This window comes from Panicum virgatum, chromosome 3N, assembly GCF_016808335.1.
Source record: "Panicum virgatum strain AP13 chromosome 3N, P.virgatum_v5, whole genome shotgun sequence".
Classification (NCBI taxonomy): domain Eukaryota; kingdom Viridiplantae; phylum Streptophyta; class Magnoliopsida; order Poales; family Poaceae; genus Panicum; species Panicum virgatum.
In genome coordinates this window covers 28522311-28539020 of record NC_053147.1, presented here as the reverse complement: position 1 = coordinate 28539020, position 16710 = coordinate 28522311, and the positions used below count along the sequence as shown (strand labels likewise).

General features: G+C 49.7%; 1 protein-coding gene across 1 annotated transcript; it reads left to right on the top strand.

Annotated features, from left to right (window-relative positions):
- Window positions 1-13944: 13944 nt before the first annotated feature.
- On the top strand, window positions 13945-16647 carry LOC120665529 (peptide methionine sulfoxide reductase B5-like). The gene is made up of 3 exons (XM_039945120.1): window positions 13945-14373; window positions 16024-16180; window positions 16286-16647. The coding sequence occupies exons 1-3, from the start codon at window positions 14048-14050 to the stop codon at window positions 16430-16432; spliced, it is 630 nt and encodes a 209-aa protein (XP_039801054.1). The 5' UTR covers window positions 13945-14047; the 3' UTR covers window positions 16433-16647.
- The last annotated feature ends 63 nt before the right edge of the window (window positions 16648-16710 follow it).

Below are 16710 nucleotides of genomic sequence, written 5' to 3'. Positions count from 1 at the left end.
GCCTGCAGAAGGAGGTGGCCACCGCGGGCCCCGTCAGACCTTGCGCCGACAAGTCGGCGATCTTCTTGAGGAGGTGCTCCACCTGCACCATCTCCTCCGTGGTCGGTGGTTCCTCCCAGCACGCCTTGTACTCTGGCGCGCAGCCGGTGCGCGCCGGGAGGCAGGGCGCCGGGTTCGCCACTACGAACCATTCCCGCGCCCACCCCTTGTTGGTGTTGCGGAGCTCGAAGTCGGGGTAGACGCTCCCCTGGTGCAGTGAGAAGGCGGCCCCACCCACAACATTCCGGCGAACGCTGGATGGGTGCCCCTTGAGGCGGTACAGAGCCCGCCACAGATTGAAGTGGGGGGCGATCCCCAAGTACCCCTCGCAGAGGTGTATGAAGATGGCGATCTATGCAATGGAGTTGGGCTTGAGATGTGTTACCTCGAGCCCGCAGAAATGAAGAAGCCCGCGGAAAAAGGCCCCTGCAGGCATTGCGAAGCCCTTCTCGTAGAAGGACTTGAACACAACCGTCTGGTTCGTGTCCTCCGATGGGGATTCCTCCATGTAGCAGCACTGCCACCCGGAGATCTGCTTCTCCGGGAGAATGCCGCGCTCCACCATGTCCTGGATGTCGCTCTCTTGGAGCGAGCACCTCTGCCAGGATGATGACAGCGGCAGGGCCTCTCCGGAGCTCCCCGAAGTCGAAGACGCAGACGAGGCGGGCGAGGCAGCCATGGCGATGGTGGCGAAACTCAGGAGAGGAGAGGAAATCGCAAGGAAGACAAAGGCCGAGAGCTCTGGAAACTCGCCGAGTTGGCTAAGGCGGCGGAAAGCTCTGGAGCGCTCGGGAACAGAGCAGCCGCTCTGTGCTGCCTCCCCTGTTTAAATATTGAAGGCCCCACAACGGGCAGATCCGAAATCAACAACCGGATCAGATCAGGCCAGCGATCTCACGGCGGATGAGGCGGGATAAACGGTAACTTCCTTTTTTACCGTTGCCTCTGATGACCCCGCTCCCTTGTCAGCCGTGATAGATCTGCGCAGAGAATAACAGTTGGATTTTCACCTTAACACGAATATGCTCCGAATATTCTTGGAAACTACCCGGCGCGTCTCTGTGACTCCGCCAGCAACCCTGCTCGGGGGCTGGGCACCATCTACAACCCGGCGTGTCTCCGTGACCCAGCCAGGGCCTCAGGGCCCGGGCGCCGTGACGACCCGGCGCATCTCCGTGACTCCGCCAGCAACCCTGCTCGGGGGCTGGGCGCCATCTACGACCCGACGTGTCTCCGTGACCCAGCCAGGGCCCAAGGCCCGGGCGCTGTGACGACCCGGCGCGTCTCCGTGACTCCGCCAGCAACCGTGCTCGGGGGCTGGGCGCCATCTACGACCCGCCGTGTCTCCGTGACCCAGCCAGGGCCTCAGGGCCTAGGCGGCGCGATGACCCGGCGCGTCTCTGTGACTCCGCCAGCAACCCTGCTCGGGGGCTGGGCGCCATCTATGACCCGGCGTGTCTCCGTGACCCAGCCAGGGCCTTAGGGTCCGGGCGCTGTGACAACCCGGCACGTCTCCGTGACTCCACCAGCAACCCTGCTCGGGGGCTGGGCGCCATCTACGACCCAGCGTGTCTCCGTGACCCAGCTAGGGCCCGGGCACCGTGACGACCCGGAGCGTCTCTGTGACTCCGCCAGCAACCCTTCTCGGGGGCTGGGTGCCATCTACGACCCGGCGTGTCTCTGTGACCCAGCCAGGGCCTCAGGGCCCGGGCTCTGTGACGACCCGGTGCGTCTCCGTGACCCCGCCAGTGACCCTGCGCGGGGACTGGACGCTACCTACGACTCGGTGAGTCTCCGTGACTCAGCTAAGGCCTCAGGGCCCGGATGTTTGAACTACTCGGAAAGTCTCAGTGACTTAACCCAGGGCTTTAGGGTCTGGGAAACCGAGTCGGGTTCGGCCACCGTGGCAATCTCAAACTGCCTAAAGGCTGATATCTTCAGGGGATCAGTGTAACAAGAACATTGGCTGGACGCTCAATCATTCGGACAGACAAGGGTTAAAGATCATTTCTTTGACCCTCGAAAAACTTCTCCGAAACCTTCCGAGGCTCGGGGGCTACACCCAATAGATGCGCCCAGGGGCGCATCCCGTTCTGGATCTACAACAACGATGGACATTCTTCATGAGCACCGAAGGACTTCGTTCAAGCGCGATGAGGTTCAACTCGGCCCACCGGCGCTCGGGGGATTGACGGAGGTAGATCTATGTACCTCTCTGCTGAGTGGGGTCCCCGAATCCGGGAGACTACCCTGCTCAGTGACTCGGCTATGACTACTCGGCGTGCAGGACTCGGCTGTGCGCAGATGGGATCCCCAGTGGATTAGGATGAGAGGCTCCAACTAGAGGTCCGGATATCTAGGGATCTTAACCGGCCTCCTTCCTTATAAAACAACCCGAGCATATCATTCCTTGTAACCCTATGGCTCCTGGTCTATATAAAGGAGACGTAGGCCGACCCATAGGGAGACTCTTCTTTTCGCAGCATTCCACAAATCCTAATACAACCCCGAACACAGGACGTAGGGTATTACGCTCATTGCTGTCCGAACCTGTCTAAATCCCTGCGTCTTCATGTTACCATCGAGCTCTTGGTCCTGAGATCCCCATCCTGAAACTCTACCGCCGGGTACACCCCTGGTGGACTGGCCGGAATAACAATCAGACATAAGGCAATACAAACAACCACACATGACATAGGGTATTACGCAACTCGCGGCCCGAACCTATCTAAATCTTTGTGTTCCTTGCACCATCGAGTTCCAGAGCAGTCGATCCCTACCTACTAACCTTACTGCTAAGGGTATCCCTGAGCTGGCTTGGCGGTAAACACCGACAGCTGGCGCGCCAGGTAGGGGATCCGGCGAGTTCATTGGCAAATTCGATGGCCGGATAAAGCGACGCCAACAACATGCCCGAGGGCACAACCCTTGCTTTCAGTTCCTGGGCATGCATGGCTGTCGGATCGGGCGGCTTCTCCAGCCACCTTATCACACCCAACTCGCCTAAACCGAAAATCACTCCAAAACCCGCCGACATCCGCGAAAATTCATATCCCGACGGGAAAAGAGTTCTACTCGGACTCGGTTCGGATAACGCAGAAAATGTGTCGACTCCAACTCGAGTCCTCGAGTTAACTGAGTCCGATATAAATTCTAACCCCAAAAAGCTTCACTTTTCCGAAACCCTCGGAAAATACCTGACTCATCTCAAGACGATCAAACGCCCAAGGATCAACAACTCAGAATTACTCGATGGAGTAAATCGAGTTTCACGATCAATTGAGGGCTGCATCAAACTTGCAGAATACACCCTTGGCTCATCTACATTGCGGCAGAACCTAGAAGCGTCGAACCCACAAAAAAATGATCGGGTGATATACTCTCAGGGATCGATCGAGTAGATTCCAAGCTCGCCGATTGCATCAAGATAGCCGAAGGCACTCTGCAAAACCTGAAGCAGAAACCAGGAGGAGGAATCTACGGGGGATCTGGTGAGACAAACCCCCGGCTTGATCGGATGGGACCATCTATCTCCAGGAAACCTCAGAACCCTTCACCGGAACCTGCTCACAGTCAAATTCCCAAAACAACTGACACCTCCAAGTCCTCTTTCGATCAGGACTTTGATCAGTTCATGTACGGTCTTGACAACTTTGAACCATTTGACGATCTCGAAGACTGGTCGGACAACGTCGACTTATTCATGGACGCTAGGGCCAATCCACCCGAACATGCTGATGCTCTTTGGGAACTGGCCAAACTCAAAAAGGAAAAAGCCAAAGCCCCAGAACAATCCAGCAAGTCGATTTTCGACAAGCCTTAGATTAAGGAGCTTCAAGGACTGACTCCCACGCAATCATGGCTGCATTGGATGAACGAGAATGCCCTCCGCGTAGAGATGGGCATCCCGCTTCTTGCTCACCCAAAGAACATATATTCCAAAATTGGTGGATTAACCGACTCCGACTCCGAGTACTCTTCCAACTCGGAAGATAAGCTGGACGACCTAATCCGGTATAGCAAACAAGTCGAGTCCAACTCGACTAAGCATTCCAAGTCCAATCAGGACTCCCTCCCAAACTTGGTCATATATGCAACCCCTCAAGAACGGACAGTGCGCCTAAAGAAATTACAAGATCTTGATGCCACCTGCTCTCAGCCAACAGATCTACCCTTCCAGCAGGGCACCCCCACTAGACCCGTCCTCAAGCAAACAAGACCAAGAAGTTCAAGACCTTTGCCGTGAAATCCTCATGGTTCGCATCTCCGAAGTCCACGAACCTGAGGATGACCCCACGGAGCGTCTCAACCTCGATGACTACAATTCTGATGATTTCGATGAGTACCTCTCCGACAACATGGAGACTATTCCGCCCACGATCACAGAAGTCAAAGCTACAACCAAGCAAGATCTACCTGCACCTCCTCCAGTAGTAATAGTTACTGTGCAATTGGAAGAGCAGAAACCAGAAGAAGATCTTTACGAGCGTCGTCACCTGCTTAATTAGAAGAGGGCGTTTAGGCACCAGCGCCTGGCCAACAGCCAACAAGAACATCAAGGCGACAACTACAACTACTTCAACTGCGACCTCCGCAACGTGATCAACGTTGGTCACGACGCACGCAACATCATCATCTCAAGGAGAAAGGAACGCGAAGAAATAGAGGCTTACAGCTCTTCTTCCAACTACCGCATCCCAGCGCAAGCTTCCTCATCCTTCAAGAAGTACAAACCGGCAAACACCCGTCCCCAGGGTAAACCGCCCACCTCGCATCATGGAGAAACATCTCGTGGCGGAGACAGGAACAACAAGACTTTACTACGCAAGTGCTTCATCCACCCGAAGAGCTCTCACACAATCTTCGAGTGTGACTCACTCTGCAAGGCCCTCGGAGCACCCGTCCTAAAGGAGACTCTACCTAAAATCTAGTTGACCACCATATCGACTAGTTTTACCCTCGAATAATTTTATTAAGTCATGTAAACCATTGCTCACGTCTAGCGGGCAAGGGGTAGGTCTTAAGAGTCAGAGTCTGTCATTTTACAATTACTGTAATTTTGACAAAATCCAAAATAAAAGTTGATTTCCTTCGCAAATCGACTACTTGGTTCTCGCTCATATGACAAATACCCCATCATAAACACTACTCCGAAAGCTACGCTCGACACGGGAGCAGCAATCGAGTAGTTTTTTTATGGTCTACTTCGAGAGTTCTTACGACATTTTCATCTTGGGTAATCCGACGAGGTTCATCCTAACAGACCTGTCCTAAGAATTACTCATCCTCTGTTGAGGACACCTTACTCGCCTCGCTCGAGTAAGCTTTTGGATACTTTTTCGACATTTTCGTCTTGAATAACCCGACGGGGTTCATACCTAACAGACTTGTCCTAAGGATCACTCCAGTCCTTGGGTTAGGACACCCTACTCGCTGGCTCGAGTAGGTTTTGGATACTCTTTCGACATTTTCGTCTTGGATAACCCGACGGGGTTCATACCTAATAGACTTGTCCTAAGAGTTACTCCGGTCCTGGGTTAGGACACCCTACTCGCTGGCTCGAGTAGGTTTTGGATGTTTTTTCGACATTTTTATCTTGGGTAACCTGACGAGGTTCATCCTAACAGACCTGTCATCTAAACTACTCCAGTCCTTTGGTAGGACACCTTACTCGCCTTGCTCGAGTAAGTTTTGGATATTTCTAAAATATTTACATCTTGGTTAACTCGACAGAGTTCACCCTAACAGTTCTATTTTAGAAATCAATCCAGTCCTGGTATAGGACATGCTACTCGTTGGATCGAGTAGTCTGGGATATTTTTCATAAAAAGTTGTATGCTACCTGGATGACCACCCGGGGTCTATCCTAACTGGTCAACTGTGAAAGTCCCTCAAGGAGCATGATTAAGTTCTTAATATTCTAAAATAAGTGGACACGAGTCTCCTGCGTGCTTAGACTACCAAGGAAGTTTTCAACTATGGAATCCCTTTTGCCTCGTGTACTTGACGGGTGTTACTCGCTTGCTTGAGATACAAAAAGAGTTCTGTTTTCCTCAGTACTCTGAGTAGTTATCGAGAGTCTCCTGTTCACCTATCTATCAAAGAACATCTTAAGCCCCTAACTTTACAAATACTCAATAAGAGTTCCCCCTCATTTAATCGGGCAATCGAGTCCATAAGAGCACCGCTCTAATGAAGTATTTCTTTCTACAAAGAAATTCGGACCAAGCTACGGCTTACGATCCTAAGTGCTTTATCCACTTGGTTAATCCTGCGGGATTCAATCCTAACCGGTCAGCACTAGAGTTCTGATCAGAACCTCATAACTCGATCACATTCGAGAATACTTTCCTCTTAAGGCACCTATGGATACAGTTCTTCATATCTACTACCACGACTGAGTAGGTGCGATGCCGCCAAAACTCAGGATATTCGAGTACAATTACTCGACACATCAAAGGATTCCACAATCCTACCATAAAACAAGTACTTGATATTACACAAATATTCAACATTTATTCAAAAGTACTTGCGGCCTACACGCCAACTCAAACAGGATCAACAAGTTCAAGGGGACTCAGGCTTGTTCAGGGACTCCACTATCTGGTTGGCCACCACGGAAGTTTCTTCCAAATATTGACTGAATTGTTCTTCAGTACAATCAGCTTTAGCGCCCTTCCCGAGTGCATCAAGATGGGTAGTTGGCCAGCAATATTTCACCAACCCGAGTACATGACCCACGTACTGACGGGTGGTTGTGGAGACGTACCTTTCAAAGGCCTCGGGTACTTTTCGAAGCTTCCCCGCCAACGTGAGCGGTTCGTCTCCATTCCCCTATGGGATCTCCATAATCTCTGCAATTTCTTGGGCAGCATCCCTTACACTCCTCAGCTCCACAAGTTCCTGCTGCATCGAGCCTCGAGATGCTGACAGTTCCTTGAGTTGCTGAAAAACTGTCACGGCCTCCCGATCAGAGTCCTCCTTGATCTTCTTGAGCTTCTCTATTTCATCTGTGTTTCGGTACATAAGAATCTTTAGATCCAGTATCAAGCTTTCCTCATTCGTTAAAAATTTTGTACAAGCTGTGTACTCGAATCAAAGGAAAATCTTATAAACACCGGGCAGAACAACTAGTCGACTGCATCATATATGCTAAAGACTAACCTTTCTTCGCTTTAGAGAGCTTCTTGAGCTTCTCATGAAGGGTAGCCTTCTCGGACGAGAGCGTTTTTACCCGCTCCTTCAGATCATTCAGCTCCGAACCACCCTGGGCCTCGCTACCCTCCTGCCACAGTACCTCCTGCCCAAAAAGCACAAAAAGATCAGTATACACTACTCGATCTATATGCAAGTACTCGAAATATTCTACTACTTACCCCAGCAGCTTGAACGCAAGCTTCAACTTCTCTTGCGGCAAGACACCACCCGATGAGATATGGTAAGTACTTGCCCGCACATCAATCGCCCTTTTTGGCGCACCTTCAATCCTCCCTACAGTATCCCCAGTATTTTGGGAATCTAGAGAAAAAATCGCTACTTAATCAAACTAAGAGCAAGGAAAAGTACTTTCTCAGTACAAGGTGGTACAAGTTTACCTGCAGAGGTCTTCTCAGGCAGCTTCTCGTCACCTTTCTCAGGCAGGTTCTCGCCATCATCCTCCTCCGGAAGCTTGTCGCTCCCACCACCATCCGGGAGCTTTTCATCGCTCCTCTCGGTATCAGGCAAAGGAGAATCCCGAAGCATGGAATCCACCATGTCCTTAGTCTAACGAGCACTCATCTCTGGAGTACCCGGGGTCTTCTCTACTCCTGACTTGGGGGCTGCGTTGTCCTCAGTATCCCCCTTCGCCTCCAGGAGCGTCTCTGAAAAGACAAAGTAGTTAAAAACTACTCGATACACAGACAAAATCCTACAAAATACAAGTTTTTCTGAAAACTTACGTAGGAGCTCTCTTAAAGGCAAGCTTCTTCGTGCCCAACTTTCGGGACGGCCTCAGAATAACGGCCTGCTTGCCTGTATCTTCGGCAATATCTACATTGGAACTACTCGCTGGTAGAGTAGTCCCAGTCCCCTTTGATAGGTCCACTGTGGTGGAAGGGATGCTTTGTCCCACCACAACATCATCCGCAGATGCTGAAGTCCGTGGTATTTTAGCTGCCGGACTTGAAAAAGCAAAATCAAATCTAAACCAGTAAATCGAAAATGAAAAGTAGTCGATTGCAGAACAACTAGCCACTAACTTGTTGCTAGTAGTTTGTGAGGAGCTGCGACGCTTCCTCACGGCCGACCGTGCACCCCTTGGATGCCCGGTTTGGGCATCAGTACTTGGAGTGGGGCTGTGCTCCCCGTCACTCCTGTCCTCACCGGCCTCCTCATCTGCACAACCAAGGTTAGACATTAGTACTATTTATATGAAATTTCATATGAATATATTGCAACTTGGTTGACAGCATAAGAGCGCATGGAAAGGACGAATAAATGCCTGGCAATGGTGGACTACTTTTAAAACGCTCCACGTCCTCCTACAGAAAGCAAATTCTATTAGATTCATACTAAGGTAAAAGTACTCAATTACTACATATTGAATACTCTTATCAAGTACCTGCTTCGGAGGACTCGCAGCAGAAAATGTATCAGGAACAAAGGGAATTTTCTTTACATCCTTTTAGTAGTCGCTGTACTCGACTAAACACTTCCTCATCCAAGATATCTTCCTCCGAGTACCTTGATGAGTCAGTTGTTCCTTGATACTGGAAACCAAGCGTTTCCCGAGCCTGCAGAGGCTAGATACTTCTCTTCATCCAGTCGAACATAACTGCTTCACCAGTCACATTCTTTTGCCTAAGATCGGCAATCCGTGCGAGTAGATCAGGAAGTTGACTCTCGTCGACTGTTTCTGGTTCCACTCAGGCCACTGAATTGGAGGGCCTGGAGTAATCGATGGGAAGCTTTCCCACTGGTTCTCGACATAGAACCACTTGGGTTTCCATTCGATTACTTTATTACTAAGACTATAGGGGATATAAACTCTATCCTTCCTCTGTCCTCTATCTAAGTTGAAGACCCGCACCTCCTACTACATCTAAAATGTAGGAATCTGGCTGTGGTTTGAGGTGGAAAAGGAATCGAAAGAGTTCAAAATGGGGCTCGATGCCCAGAAAAGCTTCGCACAAATGCACGAAGATGGAAATATGAACAAACGAATTGGGGGTCAAGTGATGAAGCTGGATCCTGTAATAACGCAGGAGTCCAGAGAGGAAAAACGAACAAGGAAATCCCAATCCTCGTTCCAGATAAAAAGTAAAAACAACGATTTCGCCTGTATTTTCATACGGATGATCCTCACCCAAGGCAGGACGCCATTGGATGACGGATTTCTCCGGCAGAAGACCAGCAGCAACTAAGGATCCAAGATCGGATTCAGAGCACTTACTTGCCATCCATCCATCCTCATGGGTTGGCTCCGCAGCCGCACCTTTTCCTTTGATCGATTTCTTCGGTGCCATCCGAAAATCAACTGAGCGCTTCACGCGCATACACTGATGGAAACCCTAAGTGAGGATAGGAGGCAAGAAAGGGAAAGAACTTTTAGATCTGGGGGCTTGAGGGCAAGAACAGATCTAAGCAGTAAAAGTGAATGGCGGCCGGTGGGGTAAAAATCTAGTTACTGTTTCATTTTATAATGGCGGTGGCAACATGGTAAAACTCGAAAGACCAACAGACCATTGCCAAATTGCGCAAAACACGGGATTCTCTGAGACATTTCCTTTTTCAAAGATTACGTTCTGGGAAAAGGAAAAAACACTCTCGTCCCTGAACAACTACTCGACTTCACTCCTTTCTAGTGTGATTACATTCCAGGATAAAGGAAAGTACTCGACTCAGTACAACTACTCAATATTACAACTCGAGTACTTTTTTCCTAACTTGCTTTACAATGACTTGGACCTGCATGCACACCGCCTGGATTTCTTGGAGCTTCTAGTCGGTGCTTGCTGCAGCTAGATCGGCCCGAGGCCATGACAAAGTACAAACTTGTTATTCCTGTCGGGTACCACAATTAGGGACACCCTAATCGGGGTACTAAGATCACCCTAAAAAACGCAAACACATGTTAAGCAACTGAGCCCACGAAGGCCCACGGCCTCCTTCCCATCCGAAAGAAAGGAAAGGACTCAAAGAAGCCCAGCGTGCGGCCCATTCGCATCCCCCTCGAACCCGCGGGACGATCTCCGCCTCGCTCGAGGGTCCCCGTCGAGACCCCTTGACTGCGCCCTGCATCTCCGCCTCGGTCGAGGGTAACGAACTACCCTCGAGCGGGAAGCTCATCTCCGCCTCGCTTGAGGGTAGCGAACCTACCCTCGAGCGGGTAAGTCATCTCCGCCTCGCTCGAGGGTAACGAACTACCCTCGAGCGGGAAGCTCATCTCCGCCTCGCTCGAGGCCACCCCTCGGCATAAAGGACAAGCGGCCCCGCCGCTCAACCACTCGCCGTACGGGGGAATTAAAAGTCGACTACTCCTCCACGGCGCCCAGGACGGACGGTGTCAGACCGCCATTCCCACAGTAGCGGTGACAGGAGTCCCATCCATCACCTCCGGTCACTGCTCCGCCATCCCGGACGCTGTGGCGGCACTGTGGAACCTGCGACGCGGGACGAGACGCGCTCAGCACAGTCCCCGTTACTATTCCTCCAACTCCGGTTGACCGGACTCCACCTCATCATACGTATGGCCCCGAGCCCATCTTCCGCTGAGGAGGAGGTCTGGTGTTGCCACGGACCCCTCGAAGAGGGACGCCCGTCACCACAGCCGGAGCCCCGGACCCCCCTCGAGGGGTCCGAGACTTCCACGTGCCTTCCGGACCTCCTAATGTACACACCAGTACTCCGACCAAGGGGTCCGGGAACGCTGCGTGCCCCACCCCCGCTGGAGCAAGCAAGACTTTAACCTACGGGGCCCACCGAATGCCACCGCGCCACATACGGAAGACCGTACCTCCAACAGCGACGACCATGCCGCCCGCAAGGACTGGCAGGACACCGGTGCGATCTCCGTGGGACGAAGGACGATATCCATGACGACCGCCTCGCCGGTCGCCATGCCCCACAATGTACTTTCTACAGTATCCGACCACTGTACCCCCGCGATTCGGGGGAAACGACGACTTACATGCTCCCCCACTCATGTGCGCCGCCCCTCCTTGTGACTATAAAAGGACGAGGCGGGCTTCCTTTAGACGGGACGCCAAGACGCCTCAAAACGGGATCCATCATGACTTACGCTCCGGCTTCCCTATTCGCCACCTTCAGCCCCTCTTCTAGCAGAGACCTGGGAGCCTTCCTCCCTCTCTCGCCTTGCTTGTACCCCCTACTACAAGCATATCGGGTGCAAGATAATACAGTGCCCTCGCACACCCCCTTTTGCTGGACGTACGGCCCCGCGGCCGGAACCAGGATAAATCATGCGTTACTGTGTTGTCTCTTGCATCATCATCTGGGACGAGGAAACACGCGGCATTCACTAGTTGGCATCCGGGTCCCCGGGTCGGGACACCAACAATTCCCATCAAGGGAATAATGATACTCGTATTCTGGGAGAAAAGTTTCAAGAGTTTGAAGGCAGATTACAGTAATCGTCTCGCAAGATCTCTTGTAGCATTTTGCGGAGAAATTTTTCCTTCTCCCGGAATACGTTGTGACAAGATTAAGTCTCATTACCAGAGATGTCAGTTATTGGGCACCCAGAAACAGGCAACCCCAAAGATGTGACACAACAAGACTCAACCCATCGACAGAGAACCCGCCTCATTGGAATATGCAAGAACATGATGTCCAGCATGGATCCGTTAAGAGAAGCAGGGTTGTAGGATGAGGTAGTAGGGACTTCTCTTGTCACTCGCAAGTTCTCTTCTAGCATCTTTTAGTTGGAAAAGACTACACAAACTTCAGGAGGACGAGAGCAAGAACACCAAATGCAAGCCATGGCTTCTAAACGATGGTGCTTCTGTCAAAGGCCTCTCTCCCACCTTTTATAGCCACAAGTGACCTTATTGGAGGACAACTCGTGATGCTACAGTGGCAGCATTCACGGACGCATTCAAGGATGTAATAATGCAGATTCTCCATACAGTAAAATCCCACGTGAAAGAGCCGTACATCCCGGGTTTTATTTCTGAAGTTATTTCGGGTGCAATCAATGTGGCGTATCCAATCGTATCATTTTTCTGAGATTTTATACCCGAAAAAGAGGTCATTTCGGATATCGGATCTGATGAATCCTGCAAATATTCTGAAGAATAAAATCTGATGCCACATCTTAAATTCTTAATTCCAAATCTTTGCTCGGGGGCTACCCGCAGTACAAGGGATTTTGATTTAAGGCTCGGGGGCTGCGGGATATATGCATCAGAGATTTATTTTTCAATTTTTTTGGAAAATAATGAAGGAAAAAGACTGAAGTGACCCTAAGCCTGATTCTACGATTCAACCTAAGGCTCGGGGGCTACTCCATGTGGAGCGCGAGTACTTCGCGCACCATATATGATCGAGATTTCGGGGCTTGAGCACCTCACAGCCTCAAAGCAACCGGAAGTACTTGAAAGACTACTCGACGTATCTGAAGGAAGGCCCAGAAGTAACCAGAAGGATGTTCTGACTACTTGAAGTACTCGAAGACGCCCAACCAAGTACTCGACGTCTGCAGGACAGGATTCGGCTACGAAGAGCTCGGGGGCTTGTCAGACCCGGGGCAACGGGACTGCTTATAGGTTTAGAATGTTCTAGAGTAAGGGATAACTTATGGATGTACCTTACCTCTCTTGTAACTATCCGAATAGGCGTAGAATTAGCTGCAGTACAAAAGAAACTACCCGATCTTGTTGTAGTAGGACTCCAACTATACTGCAGCTAGGACTTTCCATGTAACCCTGTCCCCCGGATATATAAGGGCGGGCAGGGACCCCTCGAAAAACATCAACACCTAAGACAATACAAACAACAACACAGGACATAGGGTATTACGCAACTCGCGGTCCGAACCTGTCTAAATCTTTGTGTTCCTTGCACCATCGAGTTTCAAAGCAGTCGATCCCTACCCACTAACCTTACTGTTAAAGGTATCCCTGAGCAGGGTGAGCAGGGTGGTAAACACCGACAATCATCTTTCATCCATCCGGTCTTCCATGTTTGGCAACTCAAGCGTCCTGTTCCATCGCGCATCAGGTGACACCCCAAGTACCCGAACCTGCCGACTCATAGAGATTCCAGTGGCCGTTCTGGAACGCAGGTTGTCTACGATCGGTGATCAAGTCAGGCTGAAGGTCTCATACAGTGGTCCGGGTGGCCGGCTTCATTGGTTACATGGGAGCGTCTCGACGGCCTCTAGCGGCGCTTTCCTCGCGCACCTGCCTGGGGACCAGCAGGTTCTCTTGGAGGGGGAATGTCAGCACATATGACTACACCACCGCATCATCGCCATCACAAGAAGATGAACCAGTTGGGTCGCGTCGGGGGCTTCGTGTGCGCTGACCCAACAGTGTGGCAGGAACAGAATGGGCCGCCTAGTGTAGAGCCTGAGAGCGTGTGTGTGCTCGCGTGTGTATAAAGTGAGCAGAGCGATGACAGAAGGATCAACTTGTATCTGAAGTAACAAACTCGATCAATCCAAGCTGTCCTCCGCCTGCCCTCCCTCTGCTTCCTTCTCTGAATTCTCTTCCTTGTTCTGGATCTAGCGCCACCCTAACAACGGATGAGAAGATAGAGAATCTGGATAACCAGATACAAATATTTTATTTATTGAGTCGATCTCATCCGCCCGGCAATCCCTCGGTCGATCGACGAGGAGCAAATCTGTTAATTAAAGCCACGAACATTCCCATATATATATATATATGGATTCGAACCAAACCAAACCATCGAATTCATCTTCCGACCCTGATTCCACAAAGATCCAACCCTTGCCCCCATCATCTCCGCTCCACATAATCCTCGAGACAACGAACGCGACACCATGCGTGTCCAGCGACTGCTGAGCCTGAGGATGGCATCGCACTCGTGCCCCCGCCCCGCCGCCGTGGCGCCGCGCGCCTCACGCCCGCTCTCCTCCCTCCTCCTCGCCCCCTCGCCGGCCGCCGCGCCCTTCTCGTGCGCGGCGCGGCCGTGCCGGGGCCTCGCGGCGGCGTCCCCGTCGCGCGGCCCGGCGGGACAGAGGTTGCCCGGCGTGTCGGCGATGTCGTCATCGACCCCGCCGCCAGGGCCCGTGCAGAAGTCGGAGGAGGAGTGGCAGGCCATCCTCACGCCGGAGCAGTTCAACATCCTCCGCCTCAAGGGCACCGAGTAAGACTTGGACGGCACATAGCCACATCTCTGGTCCTTCGCTATTGTTACTGAACTTATGTGATGTGTTGTTACCGGTAGTGGTACGCTGGATAATCAGGGGATACTGATCAACCCAAGTTAAATCAATTTCGATAAGCATCAAAAAAGATGTCCTAAAAATGCACAGCAGCATGCTTTCGTGTTATGCATATCACTGAATTGATGATAGCTAGCCTCCCACATCGCAGTGCTGTCATTTAACTGCAGAACCTGATTCTGACTTTCTACCAGTATTTGCATACTACATTTATAGTTTGCTTGTAAAATATTGAAGAATTTGTAACTAGAGCAGGAAAATGCCGATGAAGTTGTTGAAACAAGGATCAAAGGAAGCTAGTCTGATTATAAAATCACAGCATTCATCTTTTCAGTTGCTATTTCGATCTACTGCATTTTTTTTATACTGAAATGTAAGGACACCTAGAAGTCAAGAGAGCAATCTGGTATTGCCCTTTTTCTCCTAATCTTAACTTAAGAGAACTACAGCTGTGAATTCTCAACCAAAAAAACTGGTAAATTGCTCTTCACTGTAAGCAAATATACTCAGTTACTCTGTAATCTTTTACTGAAAGGGGCCCCTCAGCTGGTCTCTAGATTATGTCCACTCCGTAGCGATTATTTATGTTTCTTTGGTTCGTCACATGATTTTTTTTTTCAGTCTTTCCTTTTGGCCTAAATTGTATCTTCTAAATCTGCACTTTGGTTATGCATCTTTCTGTGATGTTTACATACTTTACCATGTGCCCTTATCATTTATTAGCGGTGTTTTCCTTAAACATTTCACTTAATATGCATCTACTTCAACCAACAAGGTAGCCACCTATACCATTTTATATGATGGTGTTACATAAAGTTTGTCACCAAAGGTGCTGGTTGTTACCATCTTGTGAAGGTTATTTTACAAATCCAGAGGGATACTATAATTATGTAAGTTAGACTGGGCTAGATACAGTTGATTATGGCTTTAACTATGGGTATTATAATATAGGAAAATTGTTGTCTTGTCATTGCAATAAGCCAAGATGCAAAAAAAAAAATCAGTTTCTTTGTAGTCCAAGTGCTGCTTTTAACATCTCAGTAAGCAGTAGCCAATTAGTGACTATGGATACAAACAAATAGTTGCAAGTACCTTAGAATTCTATAAGGTGTTAAGTTCTTTGGTTGTTATTTAGAGTCTAGAGCTTGAGAAAAGTCGTGAACTATTTGATAAACTAACTAGCTCCCGAGTTGTGTTTTGTGAGTGTTGCTGCAATCCTGGCTGATGCATTACAGTGTTCAACTAGTAATGCAAGAACAAGTTGATTGACACTAAATATCCATATCTAGTATCTGACCTATAGCCATTACGACTATTTTCTGTCGTTATAAAATTTGAATTGCTAAAATGTAGGGCAATCCCTTTAGTTTGTTTCAAATGGCAAGCATGCATTTGTCTGTTAATTATCATAACTAGCTTGCACAGTTTTTGCGTAGTAACATGAGAGTCATTGTTATAGCATGGGAGCATGGTAGAAGTATTAGTTTCTGACTGATGCTTGTTATATGGTGTGTTGAAAGATGTTTATCTGTTATACTGTTCTGAATCCATTTGATCATCTGATTTCCCAGGTACCCTGGAACAGGTGAATATGACAAGTTTTTTGATGAGGGCATTTATAAATGTGCTGGATGTGGAACTCCCTTATACAAATCATCTACAAAGTTCGACTCAGGGTGTGGCTGGCCGGCATTCTATGAGGGACTTCCTGGGGCCATAAGACAGACGGTATGTATTATTCTCTGTTGCACACAGGATGAGGAATCATCATTGCCTTTTGGCATTCTTCTCTGCAATCTCCGGTAATTAACCAATCTTATTTTTCAACACTAGCCGGACCCCGATGGGAGGCGGACAGAGATCACATGTGCTGCCTGTGGAGGACATTTGGGGCATATATTCAAAGGGGAAGGGTTTAAGACGCCTACCAACACGCGACATTGTGTTAACAGCATTTCTCTCAAGTTCATTCCAGCCTGACGGCTGATGAACACCAACGTGAAACCTGACGACAGAATGGGAGCTTGGCCTTTGTTGGGTGTTTTCACAGTGTAGGCAGATGAACGTTGTTGTCTGCCGTTGATCATTATGTTACTCATCCTTTAGACGACATACCATCCTGTTTGTGAAAGCTTAATAAATTTTGTGCGAACAAGCTTGAACGAAGTTTTGCCTGAACTTTTGTCATTTCATTACCCTCCTTTTCCCATTTGGAAACAAAAAAGGACTAGCGTAAATAAAAAAAAATGTTTTACATA

What these genes read in the sequence shown, in the direction of transcription:
- LOC120665529 (XM_039945120.1), top strand. Translation starts at nt 14,048, where the DNA reads ATGCGTGTCCAGCGACTGCTGAGCCTGAGGATGGCATCGCACTCGTGC. An exon ending in CTCCGCCTCAAGGGCACCGA is followed by an intron (nt 14,374 to 16,023) that starts GTAAGACTTGGA and finishes CTGATTTCCCAG; the next exon opens with GTACCCTGGAACAGGTGAAT. An exon ending in CTGGGGCCATAAGACAGACG is followed by an intron (nt 16,181 to 16,285) that starts GTATGTATTATT and finishes TTTCAACACTAG; the next exon opens with CCGGACCCCGATGGGAGGCG.